This window comes from Gasterosteus aculeatus, chromosome 7 (assembly GCF_964276395.1).
Source record: "Gasterosteus aculeatus chromosome 7, fGasAcu3.hap1.1, whole genome shotgun sequence".
NCBI lineage: Eukaryota > Metazoa > Chordata > Actinopteri > Perciformes > Gasterosteidae > Gasterosteus > Gasterosteus aculeatus.
This window is the reverse complement of record NC_135694.1, coordinates 17,939,574-17,965,032: the sequence shown is the minus strand read 5'-3', so window position 1 is coordinate 17,965,032 and position 25,459 is coordinate 17,939,574. Positions and strand designations below refer to the sequence as shown.

The following is a 25,459-nucleotide window of genomic DNA, read 5'->3' as shown; positions in this document are numbered from 1 at the left end:
TTTTTTTGTTATGTACAAGAAAAATATTTTTCAGGATTATCTCCATCAGTCATATGCTCATATTGTTTGTTGTTGTACTTTTCTGGAATATTTTAATGGTCATAACTTCATATAAGACCCTATAGGAGAATCAATGTGAGAATGTTCCGACCTCTTCGGCGGCTTGGAAAGTCCATCTACAGGATGCTATAAAGCCAATGGTATAAATCATTTTCAAATGTGCCCTTTATTAGTCACCGATATGCTGTCAGTGCCTATTAATGCAACCATGTGAGCTTGTTTCCCAATAGAACATTTATGGAACCAGCCGATCGAAGATCTTGAATCCCCCATTTGGGGAATTTGTTTCTTTAATATTGGTATTCAGGTTTGAATCAATGGCTTTAATGGCAGTCAAATATTACAAAAGCTACAGGAATACGCACCATTCAAACTGGGGCATCAACTGTTTTTTTTTGTGAACCAGCCTGCACTGCACTGTGAGTAAATCACTACGTCGCTGTGCTTTGTCACCATCGCGGTAAACGGAGGACTGCAGCTGGTAGGGAGCAGCCTCTCTTCCCCTCTCTTGGAAACGATGCGCATCTATTTGACACAAAAGCCCCCCGCCAAGGGAGGACGCGCAGGGCTCCTTACCACGGCCGAGAGGCTGGGGACAAACTTTACGGAGTTCTGGATGTCCTCCTCAGTCACCTCCACCGCAGAGCAGTGCTCCTCCTCCAGGGGCAAGGGGTCTGTGCCTAACTGGGTCACCCACTGGTCCATCTAACACACAAACACATCTATAATGCACAGAAGTTTGCAACATCTTTACAGGAATTCAGCCTCTCAGGTTTAACAGAGTACATTGTTGTAAACGGACTCATGTATAACGTATATTTTTCTGCAAAGATTCATTACTATTTTCCATCCTAGATTGGTCATGTGATCATTCGGTTCATTGGGATCGATGCAAAATAGATGAGTTTCCATAATGATATCAGTGTTATGAGTGCTGCAGGAATGTCACATTTTTGTTTCCTATCCAAAAAGCAGCGGATTTATATTTTGTATATTCATAATACTTACATTTTTTGTAAAATAATATCCACAAATTAATACGGCATCTTTCATTTTTGAAGCACAAATCAAAGCAGCAGAAGTAAAAAGCATAAAAACGCATTGGTAGACTTTTTTTAAATGCGTTTTACCAAAAAAACATTGAAACGCCAGTCCACTTTAAGATGGGGGAAGCACTCGACGGCTGCAGCACTCAATGGCTAACTGGTTTTCCATCACTGGCAGAATCAATATTTCATTGTTTTTGTTGACAATAAGAAACAAGTTTCCCTTAAAAACATTCATACAGATGCTCTAAAGTCCACGTTGGGAAGCTCATTGGGCATCCAAAAAGGAAAAAAAAAAGCGAAAGCTAGTATTCAAACTAAAAACACAATTATTCAGTAATCAGTCCTCGAGTACCGGAGTTCACTTCACTCCATTAATGTCACGTTTGAAAGCTCCCACAATCAAGAAATATCAGAGTAGATCTTTCACCATTGAAATCAGTGAGCAGTGGAAAAGTAAAAAACATATTAAGGCAGTATACTCATATTAATGGGTCACTTTCATAAAGCAACTGGAAATTAGTTTTTTCCATAACTTTAAAAAAATTAAATCATGTAACAAGCGGTGTATTTTTATGTAAATATATACACCGTCTAGCACAGGGGCTGAACATGTTTAGCTTTACATTCAATTTAAGCATTATGCAATTTTTCGATATACATCATTTTATTATTTAAGTAATAAGGGGCATTTAGCAACTTTTGACAAAGAAGCAATGTGTGCCTGTACGTGCACCATGTTGTGCATACTGCCTAATTATCTCCTGTTCCATAAACACAAAACAGCGTCTCTGGTGAGAAGGTGACTCACTGACGCATGTTTGGCTCGCGTCATGGGAACACCGTGGGGATCGGTCCTGACTGGTCCTGGACCTCCCCCCTGTATTGGTGACTCAGTGTTAATCTTTTTTAACCCTCGTGGAACAGAGAGAGGCCTTTTGGGTCCATCACAGGAAATTGGGTCTGGGAATTAACAATGACGTCCTCGCTATAATTGTGCTCAAGGTAGCTTCCCGTTAACCTGGACGATCTTCTGCGCGGATACCTTGATCTCAGGGATGGTGATCCTAGTGTCTGGGTTCTTGTCCAGCATCCGCAAGATCAGGCTCCGCAGCTCCTCACTGATCTCTGGCCTGCACGACGCACAGAACACGGATTTAAGAATGGAGTTGTTGATGGAGAAAAACATCGAAGCAAGCAGAGAAGTTAGCAACAGAACAGGTAGCTAAAGGGAACGCTGAAACTGTTGAAATAATTAGTTAAAACCAAGGGATGAACAGCTGGAACAGTGAGTTAATAATAACGCAGAAGATGTAAAAAGGTAAACATAGGTAACACAAAAAAAAGTAATAAGCTAATACAAATGGATAAATAATTGAAATAGTTAACAGCATAAACTTAATAATTAGATAAAACTAATGGAATAATGGTGAAAAGGGTTTAATTATATAACTGAAAGTAACAGTTAAAATAGATGAAAGTAATACAAGCCGGTGCTCTAAAATTAAAAAAATTGACCTAAAACCGGTCTACTAACAATAACTCCATCATCACCACTAACACTGCTAAAATACCTATCATTAGTATGGATGATAGGAATATAGGTTGTCAGTAAAATGGGTTAATGTGAGCTACAGTATAAAGACCCTCAGTACTGCTGCTTACTGCCACTGATCAGTACAGCGGGGAGAGGATTCCATGAGGTGATGAGACACTCGTTGGGGTTTGTTCATTAAGCATGAACACTTCTGAGTCCACTGGGAGAAGACGCTTAACCCTGACAACATGACACCCCGTCCTTACACACCATTACATTACATGTCATTTAGCTGACGCCTTTATCCAAAGCGACTTACAATAAAGTACCACAGGAATGTTCAGAAGAGCAAGAAACAAGAAAGTGCAATTTCCTCAAATAAGCCAATTTACTATAGATAAGTGGCATTATAAGTACAATATAAGTGCTACAATTTGTCAGTCTTTTAGTCGAGGTAGAGTCTGAAGAGGTGTGTCTTTAGTTTGCGGCGGAAGATGGGAAGGCTCTCCCCCTCAGTCTGACGCACACTGTCACAGTCTAGCTTTATGCACTCAAGAAATTGCCTCGATGTCGACATTTCAGACAAAGTGAAGATACTGGCGGGAAACCACATTTGCTTTTTCAATGCTTTGTTTGATCATTAAAAAGGGGACGTTTACCGTGTGCCATACTGTCTGCTACGCCAGTTTGTGCAGATGCAGATTTGAAACGGCGGGAAAAGAGATGCAGTTGAAAAGATAAACAAGCGAAGGCGGCGATTACTGCTGTGGACACGAGGTGGCTGGGACCACGCTGCGGTCTCTGTTAATAAAGTGGAGGAGCGTCAAGGACGCAGGGGATGGACTTACATTTCTGGGAAATCCACAAGCCCGGTCCTTATCTTGTTGTGCAAAGCCAATATGAACTCGTCAATAAATGGGCACTGCAGGGGGAGAAGAGGAAAGACAAGTGAGAAAGACAAGGCAGAAAAAGAAATGAAAAGATGGCTAGACTAGACAGCTGTTTATAAGTATGCAGGGATCCTCTTTCTCAGGCTTTGCTGCTACCTTTGGTGGACCAGATGAAAGAACTGTGCAGACTTGCCTTCCCAAAGACGAAACAGTAGAGGGTGACCCCCATGGCCCACACGTCCAGTGCCTTCAAGAAACGGCCCACAGTGACATGGATTGCAACATTACGGCAAACAGAATGAAAAACATACCTATAGCAATCAACAGATCTTACTGCACAGACAAAAAGTCAACCTAAATCAATTCATGGGAAATGTTAAGGTCGTGTGAGAGAGAGAGAGAGACAGACAAAGATGAATAGCTCTCCTAGGAATGCATTTCTGTTCCTTGAAAGATATGAAATTATAAAGCCAGCTCTCTGAGCCTGCGTTATCTATCACACAGCCACAGACATTTGTTATCAGGCAAGCTGCTGTGGGACTGGTATGTTGTTATGACCTGATGGGCTACCGGGACTGACAAACTGCGTTGAAGTGACACATTGGTGTCCAGATATTCCATATTTCACTGCCAATTTCAACCAAAAATGTTGGTGCTTCAATGGACAAAAAGCTCTCTGGAGCATGGCATGTAAAACTCAAAATCAGGAGAAATGCGAGACTCATAGGAAGATAAAACTGCACAGATTTGTAAAGGCACTTACACCACTCTGACCTCCTTTCTGCAATCAAAGAATATTTTCTGCTAGATTTGCAAATAATTCATCTGGGAGGCACTTGGAAATCAAGGCCAGCGTTGGCGGATTCTCCTTGACAAACCTGATCGTCGCTTCACTGTAAAAGTTGAAACCGTTTAACGATGTGAAACATTCGTGAATCAATGTGACGTTTGAAACACCATTTCTTGATTCTAGCAAAAATCCCCTGGTTTCCTTGTTATTAGTAGGAGCTAACACACTGACAATGCTCATCTTGGTTTTAATGCTTCTCATTTTCCAGTCGGGGCGACACCACCAGCCGCTGCAATCCCGTGTCTTCAGACTCACGCTCACCAAACGTATGGGAGTCCACTCACTTTTCCGCTGAAGCTCTTCCGCGCGTCTGACAGGGTCTCCGGTGCCATAAATGCAGGGGTCCCAGCGGTGCTCGACAGCATAGCGTCGTTGCCCTCAAACTGGTTGCTAACCCCAAAGTCGGCTATCTTCACATGGCCATCGTCCCCCAGTAGCAGGTTAGAAGGCTTGATGTCTCTGTGGACAATCTTCTGGTAGTGCACTGGAGGTGGGAGGAATTAAACAGTCAGGAAAATGACATGTAGAGAAAAAAAAAAACATTTCGTAGTTGAAAGTCACTAGAAGTCTGGTCGTCAGTTTTGAAGAAACACATTGCATCTGACTGACCGCTACCAATCTACTGCGCCCATATTTAATGTGTTCAATATGGACATGCACAGAAAAAAAAAAAAAAAAAAGTTTAATCCACACTTCTATATAGTGCAAAAATATCTGGCACATAAACGTTAATAAACTGCTGCTTTAACCATTGGAATGATGTGAATACTGGGATCTAATGTGAACCTAAGCTAAGCTCATCTAAAATGTTACGGCTTCAAGATGCACTTGATAGCTATCTGGAGCCGAGCGCTGCACACTTCACTGGCTGGGTAAGTGCGGCTCACTTGTCTAAGGAGGTTTTATTAAAACGTAAAGCACTTGACTTATTAAAAGCAGAGATGATTGAGAGGCGTTAGCAGCACCAATAATACTTAAATTAGAAACACAACGTCAATGACCTACAGTCTGCCAAATGATATCACAGGTTTTAGCCAATGTAGTTTTTAGAAGGCATGCTGCACTTATTAGAGACATTGCCTACTTTGGGGGTTTATTATAAAGCCTTGAAATGTTTTATATTAATTAATTAATTATTTGAAAAAAAAACATATTGCATACATGAGAGTGGCCTTTCTGTGTGGAGTCTGCATGTTCTCTCTGTGTCGTCGCGAGTTCGGCTTCCTCCCACAGTCCAAAAAGCATCCTCTAAGGATCAGGTTGATTGGTGACTCTAAATTGCCCGTAGGTGTGTGGATGTGAGTGTGAATGGTCGTTTGTCTCTGTGTTGCCCTGTGATTGGCTGGCAACCAGCCCAGGATGTACCCAGTCTCTCGCCCAAAGTCGGCTGGGATAGACTCCAGACCCCCCGCGACCCTGTGTGCAGGATAAGTGGTTTGACTGTTTTTTGATTTGCAGGTCCATTCGTACTGTACAACTTTATGTCAATAGACTCCAAACCTTAGATTGTGTTTTTCAAGAGGGTTGGCAAGAAAAAAAAAAGAAATGGTTAAATGGTTTAGCTGAGCCTTGATTTAGACCCACGACTGATGAAGTATGAGCACTGAAAAACCGCTTGATTCTAATTATCTGTGGCCTTGTTTTCAAGAAGGACCTGGCAGCTCGTAGGGAGGCCGCATTGATCCTTAGTCATCAGGCCCACAGTCAGGTGAAGTGGATCCACAGCAAATGGGAGCACAGCGCTCACTGAGCAGAGGCTCGATACTGATGAGGTGGACGGCAGAAATCTGCGGCCAGTCCCCCGGGCGATGGAAACAGAGGGTCAAAAGCATTTTGTGCAGTCACATCAGAGAATGCCACTATGCCATTTTTTTTTAATTTTTTTTTTTTTAAGTAGCGAGTGGTCATTCTTTTGGAGAGACACAGTGGCCCAAATGTTCCTGATTTTATACTTTGAGTATCATAACGGGAATGATAGAGAAGGAAACCTTTATGAATGGAATATCCAAATGATTTACTGACCACTACAAACACCCCCAAAATGCTAGAACAAGAACAAGGTTTAATAGCTAAAAGTGCATACGTGGGGGTCCGCTGAATGCTCCGCAGACGTGGTTAAGCCTCAAAGACTGCATGAGATACTTACAGTACTCCATGCCAAGGATGATGTCTCTGAAGTATAACCTGGCCTGCTCTTCTGTGAAAGGACTGTCCGAGGGTACTTCCATCACTGGACTACAAATCCACACAACGGAGAAAAACAAAGACAGACAGCGAGGCAGACAAATCCATTATGGGTTCCTTCATTTGCATCGAAATTTAAATTCCAAATGTAAAGACAGATATGCGTCTGACACATCCTGATCAAACATCACTGACGCTGTGATACAATCTGTGTTTCCTTGTATGGACCTTAAACCCAACCGCACACAAAGATAATGTATTATACTTTATTGTTATCATTCATGTCCCATAACCTAAAGAGCACAAGTTATCTTATTATCAATTGAATAAATGTTACAGAAACGTATACATAATTTATTTCTGCCAATTTGTTGTACGTTACCCTCTAGCCACCTCTAATTGCTTACAGCAACAAAAAGTACTTTGGTGTAGGAGGGACGACCTCCTGCACTCGTAACAACCGTAAAGACCCAAGTACATTATGAATGACAGGGGGGGGGGGGGGAGAAGCAGCCGCACTGTGCCAGCTTGGAATGATGCAGGAGAACACAGCAGGGATGGAGGCAGCGACGGAGTGATGAAGAAGTTCAGGAGGTAGGAGGACGAGCCGTACATGATCATCATTTGTTTTTTGAATGAACACGTTCTATACTCACCCCTTAGGCATCAGCTCAAACACTGAGAAAAAGGCAATGAGAAGGAACAAGTCAGACCACGCAATGCGTTGGTTATTTCATGACCTGAGGCCCCACAGAGTCACATTATTATCAGGAACGTGCCACATTAAGCACACAAAGAGTTTGCAGTTTCACAATAACACAGGCTGTGACCTGGCACTGCAACATGGCACTGCTGATGGAAGTTTGATTTATTCATACATTTTATTTCCATAATCACTGAGCCCTGAGGTGGTTTGGGAAGAGAGGATCTGAATTATGAATATGTTATATGAACACTTGTTGGCGGCATATGTTCAGAGTGCCAAAGGCTGCAAAAGGGGCAAAATGGGGCGGAAGATTTGGACAGATAAAAAAAAAATGTTCTGCGTACCCATGTGAAGGTTGTCCTCCGCTGGGTCATCCAGCACCTGAAACATGAAGATTGAGTGAGGGAAGCCTTTCCACAGAAACATAGAAAAACAACACTCCGTAACTCGTCTGTATCAGTTAAGAAGCCGACAGGAAGCCTTTAGAAGTTCAAGCTTTTGTACAGCTTTTTTGTTTTTAATTAAAAGGACTACTGGCTATAAAAATAGATCCGGACTTAGACCCCTGCTAAAGACAAAAGAGCTTGTCTGGAGCGGATAGCAGGTGAACTGTAAAGCGATGGACTGGCCCTTAGGACTGTTGGCACTGGGAAGTTGATTCATTCTACTGCATTGATTTCACCCATCATGAGTGCGACTGTGTTACAGCAGTGCAATGCTACATTTACAGTCTGTCAGTTAATGTTGTGCTTTAACAAAAATACCTGAGGAATATCAAACTGAAATAACACAGTTATAGCAGTTCATGAATCAATTGATAATCCAGCCTGCACCACGTCAATGAAAAGGGTTGTCGTGTGCACGGCCCATGCTTCTGCAAAGCCACGGTGAATCAGCTGCTGAGTGCAAAGTGCAAACCATTAGTAGCCCCATAATTATTACTGCGGTAGACTAATGCGGTTCCCAAGCACTGCCTTAAAAGAGTTTCTCGATTTATGGGAAATTACATTTCTGACTGTAAAGAGTCTACTCTCATAACAACTGCATGCCTTGGAGAGTGTGGGGTCACTCTCTTCCCAAATCCCTGTCCCCGCGTCAATCTGTGGGCGTGGGCATGTTAGCGGTTCACTCTTAGTTGGACGGACTGGAACGTCTCACAGGAGACGGTGGGGGGGGGCGGGGGGGAGCACAGCACATTTAAATTGGAGAACTGAGAGCAGTTTCTCCCATTGCCCACTTACGCATGCCCATTATGACAGTTGGGGCGGACAAAAGAGGGATGAGAGGAGTGTGTGTGTGTGTGTGTGTGTCCTCACTGCTGGAGCGAGAACACAGGAGCAGTGCTCGGCTTTTACTTAAAATCTGTCCATCTCGTCATGCAAGAGAAAGCCCGACAGTTCTCCTACGGACTTGCTCCTTGAAGTAAAGAACGATGGTGCCCCCCCCCCCGCTTCCCACACCATCTGCCCAAGATTGATAAAAACAACCGCGAGGGAGCTCTGGGCATCTTGAGCCACATCCCGAAAATCAGACATCGGAAACAACAGCTTCTGTAGAAAGTCCATCCATCTTCACAAGTCGTCAAATCAGCATCAATTTCAGATTGTTGTCAATCTAAGAATCTATTTACAGGAGGAAAGATTATTCTCCTCCCCCTCCTCCGAATATGTTGCCTAAACACCATGAAAGGTCCAGGGACAGAGGTGTGATGAATGTGCTGGAGGGTAAATCTCATTTCCTGGCAGCACAGAGTTTATCTGCCTTTTCTGGTCTGATGGGAACTGACACGACACAATAACAAAGTGGAAGAGGACACAACAAAAAAGGTTATCTGAAGAAACAGTGGGAACGGATAATCCTGGACACAACGGAAATAAGCCGGTTGTGGAAGTCTGCATTATATAATCAGATAGAGGATTATGAAACGGCATGTCTCCTAACCAAGATGCCATTTTTTCCACAACTACTAATTTCAAGAAAATGGAAACCCGAGTGTAGAAACGGTTCATTTAGGAGGTGCGTGTAGCCACCGGAAACAATGCTACTTGAAAAGCGGATTTACAAAGTGAATGGTTATCTGCAGTAAAATTGTTTTTGTTAAGGTTTAAATGATATGACAGACATGGATTAGAGCAGAACTTTTCGTGAAAAAAAAAAAAAAGAGTTTGGGTATTTTTTGTCAACAAATTTTGACTGCCGGACTAAGCAGTACTCTTGAGTTATTGGAAATGTTTGGACCACTGAATTCAAAAACAATCCTACACAGAGACCGTTACCACAAAACTAATTTAAGAATTGGATTTTAACAGTATTGCCTGACCTTTATCTACAACTGTGCAAAAATACCCAGTTCAAATACATTCAAATGTTGATTTGGAATTTGAATAGTCAGCGATCTGGGTGAAGTTCTGAAGTTGCCACGTATCCAGTAATTAACACAAAAACCAGAGGATAGAAATGCTCTCACCTCCACCAGCTTCACAATGTTGACGTGGTCCAGTTTTTTAAGGATGGCAATCTCTTGGTAGACTCTCTCCAGGGGTCCTAAGACTTTTGGCTGCTCTCCTTGGGCCGCTTTGGGTCCCCTTGGGGGTGGTCGACCTGCAGACCACCACACAAATCACACATTACTACTTTTATAACTAATTCACTTGATTGGTGTTGACAGGAGCAATCATATGACGTGATGATCCAAACACGTGGCAGGGAGTTGTCGTTTGTGGTCACTGGTTTGAAACCGGTTTCTTTTTACATAAAGGATAATTCAACTTGTTGGGAGCTCTGTTGGTTGTCTCATGCTGCATCCCGTTTCGCACCTTCCAAAAGCCGTTAAATGACACTCTGCCCAACATGACACACAGACACACCCCTTCAGTGTTTGTAGAGGAGATTAGTTTACTCCCTAGAAAATGCACGTGCACGCACAGTGTACCGAGTGAGTCTGTTTGGGAAAGTAGGAGGAGGACTTACGTGGGAAACCACACTGCTTCATCAACCTCTTCTTGGACACCAACTTCATAGCCTAGGACAGAGCGACACGAGACGGATCAAAGCGTGTTCGCATGCAGCTTGTATTCACAGGGAAGAGAAGTGAACTTACGGGGTTCTAACGTGTGCATTGATCAAAGCCAGAAACCTGAAAGTTACTTAATGAACATCTAACTGATTAAGCTTTTATTTAAGTAAAAATTTCAGGTTAATTTGAGTCTGAAGCAAATACATCTTTGATGTGCAAATACATTTCGGTGTGTGTGTTCTTACAAGGAATTGGTTACGCAATAAGAGGAAGCAATTTCTTTTAAGAAAGGAAACAATTCCCGCCTCTTCAACAAATTCCACGGTATGCGTGTGTGTGGGATTAATGACTCAGCCACTGTCAAACAGCTAACAATTCTATATCCAGAGCACCATATTCAGAATTATTGCAACTTTTTGGTTGAAAAGTGCTGTAAATGTTGCTATACACAGATAATCACATTATTCAGACTGGAGCTCATTACAGAATCTGGCGTTGCTGGTGGAGCTCCAATAAATAAATGTCATCAAAAGCTCAAATTCGGACTGTGGCAAGGTGAAAGTGTTACACAATGTATTTAACCAAATATGAAATTGGGAGTAAGAAAGTATGACAATGACTGTGTAAAACACAACATGAAAAGGGTTCTGCGAGTTCAGTTCTAATTAACCAAGAGGAGGTAATCAACGGAGCGCATGAGAGCAGGACAGGTGTTTTGTAGGAGGTGTCAAAAAAAGTCACCATATTATTCCCTTAATGGGCCATTTCTTAATTATTCAGCTCTCTAACATGGAGACAACAAGTCCTATAAGTTAAAAAAGACTACTAAGTTTGCTCAGATGAAAGTAAAAATGTTAAAAACATAAAACTGTTGTGCGAGTCTTATTGTTGAGATCTTCCGTTACGGCCCAGAACATGCGGTGAGGTCAGTGACCTTTGACCAACAACAGGTTCATCCCTGCAATGATTAGCCCTTTAAACTTATGGCTCATGACAGGACGCCCCAACATACACAGGCGGGATGCAAGGACCTTTTGTATTCTGTTGATACGCTGGACAACAAAACATGGTTTAAATTAGTAAGAAGTCTGGAAATATTTAAACCCAATGCCATTTTCCATGTAACACATTGTGAATCCAGAGCACACCTCTGAATGAGGGATTCCCTTAACATAGCTTCCACACGATGGCAGCTAGAAGCAAACATTTGTAAGAGCGCCGCCGACAGAACCAGCCGAGCTTAACTGAGGGGGAACCGAAGGCTGAGCGCTAAGCTCTCTCAAAGCCGCCGCCGTTATGGGATCTGACTGCCGTAGTAGGGCAGTGCAAAGAAACGACCAGCAAGTAGGGCACGCAGAGAGAATCACACACACATCTTTTAAAGAAAGAAATCTCACGTGGGTCAGTTAAATACAGCTGAACTACTGGCGATCATTCTCCTTCGTGAGCGACGTAGTTGTGCTAGTTGGTCAATGTTGTGCAGATGCTCCACATGCAGATATCCAATCAGTTTTGTGTGAGACCGACTCAGATTACCAGGACATAAAACTCATCTGCTCCTCTCCTCATTGCCGTCTTAGTTATTTGAGATGCGTTTGTCACTTGAGCCGGTCGGTGGTAAACCGCAGAAGGGAGCGTTTACCGGCAGTGTCAACAATCCGCATCAAATGCTTTGAACCCTTCCACACAGACGCGTGACAAAGACGCAGGGCGAGCAAATGAAATATTTAAAGGACAAATGGGACGAGTGGAGGAAGCGGAAAAAGGATTTTGCACTGGACATACATTTGACCTATTAAGGTCGACCTTTCCGAAACTAAACCAAGACCGTCGCTCACTTTGACTAAGAGCTGAGAGGTAAAGATATCCATGAATAGGAAATCTGAAAATACACGTCAGTTAGGATTTGGATGATTAGTTCAGGATTGAGGATTTGCCAGACGCGATGGTTTCAACCCGGCCGTCGTCTCTTTCCCACAAAACCTTTTTACTGCAGGCAATTATTTTAATGCCATTTCTTGAACAGGTTGCCATTATTTGAAAGCCGCATGCCAGTGGGTAGAGTCTATATAAAAATGAAAACCTTGTTAATACATTTTGCTCATGCTGGCGTCTGCGTCCTTACATAAACTCCTGTTTGCCGTTCAGGCCTTTTTAAAAGCTGCCGTTTTCAATACCGGCTTGCGTTCCTCTCCGAGCTCTCACCGGCTCAAAAGTATATCACAAACCCAACCAAGGTCGGCAGCTTCAGTCGACATGACTCATCCAAACACTTTTAGTAGTTTTATTTTACAGGGCGGCTTAGTTGCGTTCAAACCTATAAGGTCTTACATTTGCAGAGGCAGAGTGTGCGGAGGGCAAATCCGCTCCATGGAAAGGCCTAAACTGCCCTCACATTTAGGACTGTCCTGTGTGGACTGATCACGGTATGCACGTTAAGTGGCATCAGATGGGACTTTCAGTTCTAAAGTCACAGCAGCAACCATTTGGGGGGGGGGGGGGGGGGGGGGGAGAAATCCGTAGCACTGGTTTAAAGCTCTTCTGTGCAGACAATAGAGGCTGGTTGAAGACTCAGAGGAGAGCTGCAGCTGGATTTCAGCTCCTGATTGCAGGAAAGTTTCTGAAACTCAAAAGAAGTGCGTTGACTTACGTAGTGTTTGTCATCATCCTCGTTGTAGGCGAGTTTGACCACACCGTAGGACCCCTGCAATGCAAATACATAGAGGTTCATTTGCATGTGGACACACTTGCTCACAGCTCGACACTCACGTCAGTACGTTCTGTTGTTCAGCTTCAGAATCGATACCTTCGGCATCACTTTGAGAAACAGACGGCAGCATCACACCGACATAATGTTTTGAAGGCAGCACGGTTTCTATTCAAATAGAACATTTTCTATCCTTTGGCAGGACGGAAAGGCTCCTCCCACACACTCACACACAGCCCAAGGAGGTTTGAGCCTGCCATAATAATCCTTTTTTTTTTCCAGCACGGCCTCCTCTCTTGCTTAGTGCTAACAAGTAACCTAATAGAGCCCTCACAGAAATTAAATTAACGGAGTTATATCACCTTTGACGTCTCGCAGGGCCAAATTTGCCAGATGGCTGATGGTAAGTGTCTATGGATTAGAAGTAAGTGCTCTTGTGGAATTGCTAAAATAATGTTGTGAGCTTTATTCAGCGCACGCAATCTCATGTGACAAGGCTTTCAAAATGTCCCAAATTGAAAGTGTTTATTTTTTAATAGGGATGGTTTGATTCTTCATTTCCGAAAACAAACTTGAACATTTTAATGTATAAATCTCCACTTGACTTTTCCACATTCTAAAATCTGCTGCTTTATACATCACTATGTCTGCTGTTAATAGGTTTTCCATTTCTTATTTCCTCCTTACGATATCCAATCTGCCGTTTGTCTCAGACATTTAGTCTCACCGACAGTTTGTCGGTCCGTCCACTTCAGTATAGACTGATACAGTGCATCCGGAAAGTATTCACAGCGCTTCACTTTTTCCACATTTTGTTGTGTTACAGCCTTATTCCAAAATGGATTAAATTAATTAATCTATTTAATTAAGAACGAAAACATAACATGTACATAAGTAGTCACAGCCTTTGCCATGACAAAAATTTAGCTCAGGTGCATCCTGTTTCCACTGATCATCCTCGAGATGTTTCTACAACTTGATTGAGTCCACCTGTGCTAAATTCAGTTGATTGGACATGATTGAGAAAGGCACACACCTGTCTATATAAGGTATCACAGTTGACAGTGCATATCAGAGCATAAACCAAGCCATGAAGTCCGAGACAGAATTGTATCGAGGCACAGATCTGGCGAAGGGTACAGAAAGATTTCTGCAGCATTGAAAGTCTCAATAAGCACAGTGGCCTCCATCATCCGGAAATGGAAGAAGTTTGGAACCACCAGGACTCTTCCTAGAGTTGGCCGCCCAGCCAGACTGAGCGATCGGGGGAGAAGGGCCTTAGTCAGGGAGGTGACCAGGAACCCGATGGTCACTGACAGAGCTCCAGCGTTGTTCTATGCAGAGAAGGACAACCATCTCTGCAGCACTCCACAAATCAGGCCTGTTTGGTAGCGTGGCCAGACGGAAGCCACTCCTCAGTAAAAAGCACATGACAGCCCGCCTGGAGGACTCTCAGACCATGAGAAACAAAATTCTCTGGTCTGATGAAACAAAGATTGAACTCTTTGGCCCGAATGCCAAGCGTCATGTCTGGAGGACTTCAGGCACTGCTCATCACCTGGTCACCATCCCTACAGTGAAGCATGGTGGTGGCAGCATCATGCTGTGGGGATGTTTTTCAGCGGGAGGAACTGGGAGACTAGTCAGGATTGAGGGAAAGATGAATGCAGCAATGTACAGAGACATCCTCGATGAAAACATGCTCCAAAGCGCTCTGGACCTCAGACTGGGGCGACGGTTTATCTTCCAACAGGACAACGACCCGAAGCACACAGCCAAGATAACAAAGGAGTGGCTTCGGCACAACTCTGTGAATGTCCTTGAGTGGCCCAGCCAGAGCCCTAACTTGAACCCAGATCTGAAAATGGCTGTGCACCGACGCTCCCCATCCAACTTGACGGAACTTGAGAGGTTCTGCAAAGAAGAATGGGAGAAACTGCCCAGAAATAGATGTGCCACGCTTGTGGAATCATACCCAAGAAGACTTAAGGCTGTAATTGCTGCCAAAGGTGCTTCAACAAAGTATTGAGCAAAGGCTGTGAATACTTATGTACATGTTATGTTTTCGTTCTTTATTTTTAACAGATTTGCGAAAATTTGCAAAAAACAGTTTTCACTTTGTCATTATGGGTTATTGTGTGTAGAATGTTGAGGAAAATAATGAATTTAATCCATTTTGGAATAAGGCTATAACATAAAAAAATGTGGAAAAAGTGAAGCGCTGTGAATACTTTCCGGATGCACTGTATGTCGCTATTAGATGAAAAGCAATTGTGAATCGACATTCATAGTCCCCAAGTCCATATCTAGCGATACCATGAGGTTTAAATTCCCCTCAACGTCCGCTGTATTTTGTATTTAGCACTACTAAAGATTCTGAGGAGAAACTATTACAATGCTAACATACTAAACTAAGGGATAACCTTAAGGATTGGCTTGTTGTCATTCAGGTGTGCGAGAATCGATGTGCTCTGTCCCGCCTGCTTGTTTCCCCTACATGTATATTTGACTTGTTCGGTATTGCTTTATTTAAATTTTTAAATATTTTTATGTGTACATTATGTTCCTCAGTGTTATACAGTATATGTGTTTTTACTGTAGGTGGGTTTGTTCTGCCTGGCGCATGCTGCAGCTTCTTGTGTCTGCTCTAGTCTATTGTCGTACACTTTTCTTGTCTTTTGTTGTATATTAGTTCTGCCTATACGTTTTTGTCCATTTGTCTACGAATTTTAATTACATTTCCTTTCCTTTTTATTTTAGGCTGCCTTAAAAACATCTGGCTGGGGACAGCAGATGGAAATTAGCCTCTCTGGCTAACTCACAGTACAACAGTACAACTGTTGATTGGTGTGCAGTGTCCCTGCAAAACAAATAAATATATAAATGAATAATAAACACCCAACATGGAGCCGGCTGCCATCAGATGCTGTTGCCAACGGCATGAACCGTGCTGACTGAGCTAATAGAACTTGCTGCTACATTAATACTCTGAGCCCTGTTCATAGAACGTTTATTATCAACATGTTGCAGAGCTGGTGGCATGGCTGTGGACTCAACAACGCAGAAACATTGGGGGATAAGAAATAAAACAACACCTTTGAACTACCTAGTTTTCGAATATGGATGCGCGTACACTGTAGGTAGAGTAGAGAGAGAGTGCAATTGAATAGTACGATGGCCATGGATACGCAGGCACAAAGGCATAACATTTCTTGTTTTAAAGCATATTGCAATATCAACAAATTGAATTGTTGAACCCCGGATCATGTATCTCCATATTCTTATAATTTCCAGGTGGATAAGTGGTTTTCACCTAAATAGTTCCAATAAACATTTTATTATTATTAATGTTAGTAATGTATTGGACTTCCCACGTAAAATGTAAGAATATGCAAGCAATAAAATAAGGACAACTTTTTGTGTGGACATGCTGAAAATAATCACTTCACAGGTTCCATCCTCTCAAAGATGCTGCTTATATTCCAAAAAGCTCTACAAATGAACAAATGGTAGAAAACCGACAAACCTACCTTACCAATCTCACTCTTCAGCTTATACTGGTTCAACTGGATGCAGTCCTGTAAGGGGAAGAAAAGGCGTGAGGAAGTAATTAATAAAAAAGAACATGACAAAGCTTTCATGACATATCAAAGAGACAAGGCCGCCTTTTTGCTACGGGAACAAATGTCCCAGCTGAGTGTGTCTACACACGTGTGGAGGGAGACATTTATTTGTAAGATGTAGGTGACAACACACTCTAGTTTCTGTTTACTGTCTGAAAAATCCATTAGAGGGCTACTGCTTAAAAGGGTGATTTGCAGTTCCATAGCAACCACTGCTACAGCTCAGAGTGAGCCAGGGGCACGACAGAGGAGAGCACACCACAGCAGGACGGGGGGGGCTAAGACTTGGTACTGGGACATGTTTGAAGCACGAGTGGAAGTCGTAGAGCACAGTAAACCTTGGTGGTTATGAGCGTTTCTGATATAAGAATTGTGCAAACTGCAGGCAACGCCGGTATCGACTACTGGGCGCAGGGATTATAACCACAAAGAAGAGAGGGTCTGGGGTTTGCAAGGTGAAGCAGCTTTTTATAAAAGGGATTGTGTCGATCGGTTGAAAAGGAGATGGAAAATTAAGAAAATAGGGCAGCATAGGATCAAGGAAAGGGCAAATGGAGAGAATCCGAAGAGCAGCAGTGAGAGGGATTGTCTGGCTGGGGTTTCGTTGGCTGCACATTCTGCCAGCACTTGCTCAGAAGGAGCTGCATTGCAGTTGATTACTCGGTCGGGGGCAATAAATAAAGGAGGGCCATGCAGAAAAGACTTCAATTAGAACTCTGACTCTTCACTGGGCCACTACATCTTTAGAGGGTCTCTCTGTCGGAGCTGTTGCGCTGGACTGGTACCAGTGCAGCCCTGCAGTGTCTCCCTCAGCAGGCAACACACCCACCTCTTATCTCCCCCATTCCCTCCGCAGAACAGTCTGTCCTCCATTGTGTCTGAGCCGCACCAAACCTTCCACCCACGGCTCTCCTTCCATTACTCAGCTACGATCAATATCGGTGCAAAACAAATGCATCACTGCCAACGCTGGTGCCCAAAATCAATGGCCATGAATGTTGTCCTAATGGGGAAAAATGGCTCTCAGGAAGTACGTAATAAAACCGGGACTTGTGTTAGTATCTAAAGCGGTTCCCTCAAGTCATTTTGACATGAATTTTGATAGAACTGCGTTTTTCATTGGGAGGAAAAAGACTTAATTATCAAATAAGCACACACATATATTCAGTTCTATAAGCACATTGTTCTCTGTGATACTGTGAAGACGAACAGAGAGCAACATAATCTTTGCTTGCGGGGCCGCCAAAGTTCAAATTCAAATTCCTTCCTCCTCCGTTTATTTAAAATAAATAATTAGTCGGACGTAACAGATACAAAGTACAAGACCCTGTGAGGAGAAGACTCATTGGAAAAGAGTTACAAAAAAAATCTATTTAGCAAAATGACCCTGAGAGTCCTCACAGAGCACTGGGTGTTGTGGACCCCAGTGATAAATGGCTCCATATATCAACTCGAATGGATATTGACACCAGTCAATATGCTACCAAACAGGAAAGCCCAAAATGAAACCCAGATTTGCTTTAGGGTTCTTTTTATTTTTCAAACTCGAGCCAAAAAACAGCGAACGTTTTCTAAAAATGTAACCTGCTTACAAAGGGGAGAAAGGGAGAGAAAAAAAGACATTACATGCATGTGTACAGAAGAGAGTAACAAATGCAATGAGAAAGTCAGGAGGGAGAACCAAACAAACTAGAGAGAAAACAAAGGGTGAAAGAAGCTTTGGTGCTTTAGTTAAACTATTATATAAGCTATATACCCACACAGACACAGTGTTTCCTTGTGTGGCTTAATACGGGCCTGAAGATAAAAGAAACTGACACAAGCATGAAAACATGCGTGTGTGTGCGCAATTTCACTTTGAGGTAACCACTGTTAAGTAACAGTGAACACTCAAAATGTCAGCCACAACGGATATTTGTACAGGCAAAAAATCCCTCTCCAGTATCATACTGTAGGTACAAGGAGAGCCGGGGAAACTCGAGCAATGCGGATGTCATGAATATTAAACGCCCAATCTGAATTGAAAATGGATATTTGGCTGTCACTCGCAGCAACGGGGTCTTCTTAGTTTTCACAGGGAAGAAAAAGGAGATGCCCATTTATGACTAAATAATGATAATAATAAAATAATTAATAATTAATTAATTAATTAGTTTATTATTATTAATTACAGTTTTCTTACAGTTAAGTGATTGACAAACATGCTGATTCACCTTCTTAGTTAGAGGATCAATACCTCTCTGAATCTACCACCAGCAGCTAAATAGCAGGCTAACAAACGTTTGAGACGTGCTTCTTATTAGCACCTCTCACTTCTTTAATGGGCATTTCACGACTGTCTGAAGAAACCGTCATGGTGATTTTGGTTAAACCAAACGTCAGAACAAAATGCTCTCACATTGCAGAATAATATAGAGGCTGCACATTCCTGACAGGAGCGGGAATAATAATGCCTCTGTGGAAACTAGTGACTACGCAGAGGCATGTCCCCATGATGGGTGCTAATGGGAGGCCAGTGTGCAAACGGACTCGCTCTCCTTGTCACGCTGTACGCCGGCTTTCTGCTCCACTTTCTTTGGAGGCGATGCACAGCTCTTGAGCTACATTGTGCTTTCCAATTATTGGCCAACTGTTCGAATAAGCACAACATGTCTGCTTTCTCTCAGTTTTGAGAATTCTAGATGACGCACTTTTTAGAGTGTGTGTGCGCGTTTAAAGCGAAACATTCAAGGTTTGATGTTGCTACACTTCCTAGATGACTCATCGTTAAACAGTGTGACCAGTACTGTCCTCTGAAAATCTTACGGCCTCGCTGGTGGTTATTTATTGATTCATAGGAATTAAAACCACTTCCTCACCTGAGCGTCTGATATGGACACGCGTTTAGACTCCACGGTGGGCCTGCGAGCCACACGAGGGGAAATGTGCGCGTATCCTCCTCCGGGCCCCGACGACCGGTAAGTGCCTCTCTCCTGCAACGACAATTTCCTGCCGGTCAGGTGAGGCCGCATTGCACGGGTCCTCTTGGCCTGAGCACCGTCCTGCTGAGCCCCGCCATTCCTCAGGCCGTTGGCGGCTGAAACGTCAGCGTCATCGGTCGTCATGGCAGCCATGATGTCCGTGAGGCTGCCGGTTTGTTTGTCGGAATCAGGGTTCGGCCTCGCGCGGCCGGGGTCGCTGCTCATTGCCATGGCAGGCGTCGCAGTTGGGGGACGGCGCGCGGCCAGGTGGCAGGGTGAGTGGCAGGGTGAGTACCAGGGAGGAGGCCCCCCCAGCAACGGGACCCTTAGCCAGCCGCCAGTCACTGCGCTCAGCGTCCCACCAGGGCTAGAAAGACAAGAAGGAGGCGAGCTCAGTCAGATGCAGGAAGAGGAGATTTTTAACTCTTGTCAATCTTTGTAACTGGATTCAAATGTTTTTTTACCGCCACAAACAATTTCGAGAAAGCAGCAACAATAGTGGCTCTGTGACAATACACTTGCTTTAAATCAGTATGCTAGCATGATCAATATATATAGCAAGAACAATATTTACCATTTTTAGAACCTTGCCTGGTAAAAGATTAGCTAATTAGCACTAATAACAAAGCTGAAGCTGATGGGAATGTTTATCACTGGTTCAGACCAAAACAAAATACATGAAGACCTGATGACGGTGCTAATCCCAAATTGGATTTGGGATCAGCAACAATGGCCCAATCTGGTACCAGATATACCACAATTACCACCTATACAGAGAACAAATGCAATAGAAATGAAAACCTTTTGTATCCCATCACATGTCAGGCTGCCCTGCAGAACACCGGTGAGATAAGAGATTAATCAACCAGTCAGATAAAAGAGGAAAGGACCGCTCTTCCTCTTTGGGTGGTCTGGTGGGTCCTGTAACTTAGTGGACCTGCGCTCATAAATTGAAATAAATAACCCCCTCACCCACTCAATAAAACCCAACCCAAACGCTGCAGAGCTCATTTGGCTTTGTGCCGGCGCTCACGGCTGCCTGCATGCCCATGAAAGAGAAGCACAAACAACTGACTACTGCCTACACGTATAACCGGACATTTGAGCAAGATTTTTTATTGCACCGTTTCTCTTTTATCGGGGCAATATCAATCTTATCTGCCTCCATTCATGTCAATCAGAATGAAGACAAATAAGTATGTCCTTTGTTAAAACCTCCCAAAGTCCAGTAAATGGGCCGTGTTATATCGTTCCTGAAGTATTTCAGGAAGGTAGTAGTTCAAATTCAAAAATATCCCAGTGATCCACTTTGCTCCATTCACACAGTCACATACCGGCAGTGCATCACAGGCTGTGCCATGGTTGCATCGCTCTGGGGGGGATTAGGGTCAGTTGAGTGACCCACGATGATTCGAGATCTAGAATTGCACTACAGTTACACAGAAAATGGGTGTAGACCAAGGTGTTCGAATCAGGCGGCAGCCATGCGTTTGCCTTCGTGCCCTGGGTCTTGCTGTTGGGATCGATTCAGGCCCGGCTCATATGAGCCCAATGTCTTACGGGGCAGTAAGAAGGATTTGGTGGAATCTATGGTGTGGTGACAACCCCCCCCCCCCCGTTCCACGATACAGACACTTAATGACACTCTCCCGAAGGAGGAATAATACAATACTGCTGATCCACTGACTTGAATTCATCTTTCAGTGCGATGTCTTGACAGGATGGATTCCCATGACATTTTGTGTTCATGGTCACCGCAGGTACACAAAATAAAAACTAGGGGTTTGAAGGGGTTGTCGAACAGTAAAAAAAGACCACTTTGGAGATTTGAAGGCACATGGCTGGGATCAGTGCTGATCTGCCTTTTGAGGCCTCCATGTTGCATAAATACAAATCTTGACTGACACAAGGTTCACTCAGAGTTAAAACTATTAATGTCTTTTACAAAAGCTGCAACAGCAGGAAGAGGACTAATGCTGATTTCATTAAAACCTTGATATCCACAACCAAAGAAAAATTGCACACCAGATAAATCATATTATCCTTTTTATCTACAACTACGTTCCAATACTCATTCAAGATCACAAGGTATATTTGTATCTTACTCTTTGCCGACAGCGGAGTGGTTTTAATAACTTATTTCAGGGTTATTGAAAAAAAATATTTGATGGTTTTAACTGCCTGATCAAACTCCCTTCAAAAAGGAAACACAGACAGATATTAATTGTTCAAAGTTAACCACTTCTATGCTTCACATGAGCAATTGTTTACCTAATTAAATATATTGCAGAAATAATAACAATATACACAGAGGGAAAGGAATCAATGGAATAAACCAGAGAAAAGCATAGAAGCCTCATTTGAATATGAATTTCTTTCAACAGCTGCCATCTCACAACTAGTTTGCAGTGGAGACAATCACAGTCAGAGGAGCGAGTGGGCTGTAGAGCGCAAACAAATGATTCCATTTGGCTCCATTAGTGAATCCTTTTCACTCTTAACCAGGCTTTCATTCGTCTCCATCATCGTGCTGTTGTGTGCAAACAGACGTCCGTGGCTAAAAAAACAAATTGAAATCCTTTAGTTACCGGGACGAAAAAAAAAACCCGCAGAACGGCCTGGAAGCCAAATAAAAGAAAACGTTTCACCAACTCGTTGTTCATTTATTTTGGTGCTGATGTCTTTCCTTACCTCCCTTGGCCTCCTTAAAGCTCCAGTGTATATTCAGCAGAGAGCAGGAAGCCTACTGGTTTAGTCAATACCAGCGTCTGACCTTGCCGACCGGCAGTGATTTGTGTTCAGAAAAACCGTGTTGATGCATAACTAGAGAGATGTTGGGGCAGAGGGCTCGGCTTTATGGGGGAAGCAAAGGCTCGGTGCCGTTTGTCTTCCTCGTATTATTCTCTTTCATCCCAACTTAAAATATTCCGTTTTACAGCTTATGATAACTGTGGTGCTCCTCCTCGCTCAGCTGGACGGAAAGCAATCAACTGATTGCTCGCTGATTACAACAATGTGATTGAGGGACAATCTGCGATGATGTTTTTTGAAATTCGTATGAGGTTTTAACCAGTAAGATCTGAGGCTTGTCTAACAAGAAATACAGAGGGACACATTTGTTTTCCAATCGCTCACTTAAAAGTGATTATTTTGATCATCAATTTAGGATGATTTTCAAAGAAAAGCAATACATATTTTGATGGGTTAAGCCTCTTAAATAGGATTATTTGCTGCTTTTTCAAGCATTATGGCATATTGAAAGGACATTTCAGTGTTTTCGGTTTCATGATTGATTGAGAAAACTGGTCCTTAAACAACACTATACTTCATCTGTCCGCTTCTTCTATAGCTACGAATTGAGATGTGTTTTGATCTGATGCCCCCGTGGACGGAGTAACTTCATTGTCTGTCCCTTTAAAAACAACCAAAAAAAAACTAACAATGTTTTATGTTGTGAGACACCTTTTAGGGGGCAGTTAACCTTAAGTATCATCTCGATTTGGCTCAAAATAATTTGTCATGGTGACGGTACCTAACCCAAGAGACTGTTATAATTATAGTTTAAAAAAGATTTACTGATAATTGTAAAATAAAAATATCTGTGTGATAAAGTGTAATGTAGTCCAATACTTGCAAATGCAAGCATTTCAACTGATGAGGCACATTTGAACACACCATAATAACCTTATAATTTACCCACTGGCAAATACTTATTTGCGCTGATTGGAGCTTGAATGCATCACAATAGCGATAGTGTCGGCCTTATTCTGACTGGGATCACATATATTGAAAGGCAAGAAAATAATGTTGCTGCTACTTCCATAAAATTCCATTGGATACGTTTCTCGTTCTGGTCTTTTGTCTCTGAGCAGCGAGACGGAACCACCAGCTCGTCTCTTGGCGATGTGTTTTTCTGCTTAAGACCGCTGACCTGCACAGTTCATAGTTACTAAAAACCAACCTCGGAAATACACGGCAAGGTAGTATACAGCTACCACACTCAGTAAATGTCAACGGATCAGCCAATCTCAGCCTTGACCCCCCTCCCTCTGCGAATGCACATTATTATTAATAACAAACTATGAACATCTACAGTCTTCCCATGCTGAGGCAGTATGTGTACATCAGTGTTGGTTCTCGGTTTGATCTGTTGTCCGGCACTCTGAACACTGCCCTTTGCATCTTCGCGATCATCAAAAGTTGATTTTAGGGCCATAGAGACCGTTACGATCGAGATCAACACTGAGCTGCAGCCGCTGGCTACAAAAAGCTTTAGCTTTTCCAGCCCTTTAAAGAAACACATGGAGTTAGATCTCGTTTTCATAAGAATTACTAAATAGAAATTGCAGTCAGACTAGTATGAATTTTTAAAAAGGAGGGTGATGTTTTAATAAAAATGTCCTAAACTTGGGAAAAAACAAACAAACAACCAATATCTTTTTGTCAATGCAGGATTATTTAAGGATGATTGCCAAACACGAGAATTCCATGCTCGCCATGCTGTATCTCAAAGTCTGGAAGAGGAAATCAAACCATAATAAAATCCTCAAACACAATAATTATTTCAGGCAGTGAGCATTCAGTTTGTTTCCAATAAAAAGAACACGCTTCTAACTGCAGGATTTATGGACTACAGGCACCATTCTCACCGGCTCGGATCCTTTTTTAATTACAGGACAAAATCAGCTATTCCTTTTTAATATCAATAGTTATAATAGCCCCTTAAACCAGAGAAGGTTATTCTGTCCTGCTGCTCCGCAGGTCGATCAGGCCCTCGCCTCCACCGGTCACATTTAATCGGACCTAAACAAAGGACCGGTCACACAAGCAGCCGGGGAAAAATGAAAAGCATGAAAAGAAGGGACTGGCTGATGAACGAAGCAAGCAGCACAGCTGCTCGGATTCGCATGCCTTTTATGCACAACTGCCCACTCAACTGGCGCGCGCGCACACACACACACACACACACACACACACACACACACACACACACACACACACACACACACACACACACACACACACACCAGAATTAGCATTTCCCCGAGTTCCTCCTGTGGTGCCAGCACGCAGTATTTATGCCTCATCATCTCTGAGTGAGCGTCATTCATATGGAGCAGGGTGTGCACCATCTTTATAGCCTCTGGAGATGGTGAGAGAACTTGGTAATCAGATATCAACTGTGATCAAGGGAAACGCTCACCACTACAAATGCTGAGAAATATATTTCATGTCAGTTAAGTTGTTCTTGTCAGTCACGTCGGCCTATCAATTGTCCTTCGGGGTCATTGTTATTCACCACACAAAACCCGTGAGCAGACCACAGACGAGAGCACAGTGGGGATCTTACCGATAAAAACACCTGGTTACTGGTTACCTTGTAGTATCATCAGGTTATTACGGGGCGACTATAAAACATGGGACTTTGACACATGAGACGACTTGGAGACTTTAGTCTGATGTCAGACTACAGACAGTCCATCTTGTTTTCCTTTACCGCTATTCTGACTGGACGCTGCATCCTGTGCGGAGAGAAACAGCAACACCGGCAAATGTATTTTGTTGTTTCATTTGACAGGGATTTGTTGATAGCATTTTGTATAGGCTAAAGAGACACTGGAAGCCCACTTACACCAAATCTCACCACTCATTCATTCATTAAGCATTGAGTCCTTGTGATGCAACAATCACATGCATTTAGGTCTGTGATTTTGTGCAAAAAAGAAAACATTGGACTATAAAGCTTTGTCATTCTTTTGTGTGCATAAAGTTGAAAAGAAGTCCTTATGTACACCCAGCACATGTGAAAATCAACAACCAGGGGCTGTTAAGTGCTATACACTCAAAGCAACAGACAGTCCATGTCCAGGCTCACTCCGT

At 43.0% G+C, this 25,459-nt stretch overlaps 1 protein-coding gene across 4 annotated transcripts in view; it reads right to left on the bottom strand.

Moving 5' to 3' along the window:
• The window catches only part of camkk1a (calcium/calmodulin-dependent protein kinase kinase 1, alpha a), a 39,069-nt gene that overhangs the window by 4,229 nt on the left and 9,381 nt on the right, over positions 1-25,459 (bottom strand). For all 4 annotated transcript variants that reach the window (XM_040181155.2, XM_040181156.2, XM_078106142.1 and 1 more), the window contains 13 exons: positions 19,478-19,946; positions 16,527-16,574; positions 12,940-12,993; positions 10,244-10,295; positions 9,741-9,874; positions 7,618-7,654; positions 7,224-7,245; positions 6,530-6,618; positions 4,668-4,867; positions 3,727-3,780; positions 3,492-3,565; positions 2,152-2,239; positions 637-765 (listed from right to left, as the gene is read on the bottom strand). In XM_040181155.2, the coding sequence (XP_040037089.2) occupies positions 637-765; positions 2,152-2,239; positions 3,492-3,565; positions 3,727-3,780; positions 4,668-4,867; positions 6,530-6,618; positions 7,224-7,245; positions 7,618-7,654; positions 9,741-9,874; positions 10,244-10,295; positions 12,940-12,993; positions 16,527-16,574; positions 19,478-19,810 (1,314 nt within the window). In that variant the 5' untranslated portion in view covers positions 19,811-19,946. The remainder of the gene's footprint in view (positions 1-636; positions 766-2,151; positions 2,240-3,491; positions 3,566-3,726; positions 3,781-4,667; positions 4,868-6,529; positions 6,619-7,223; positions 7,246-7,617; positions 7,655-9,740; positions 9,875-10,243; positions 10,296-12,939; positions 12,994-16,526; positions 16,575-19,477; positions 19,947-25,459) is intronic.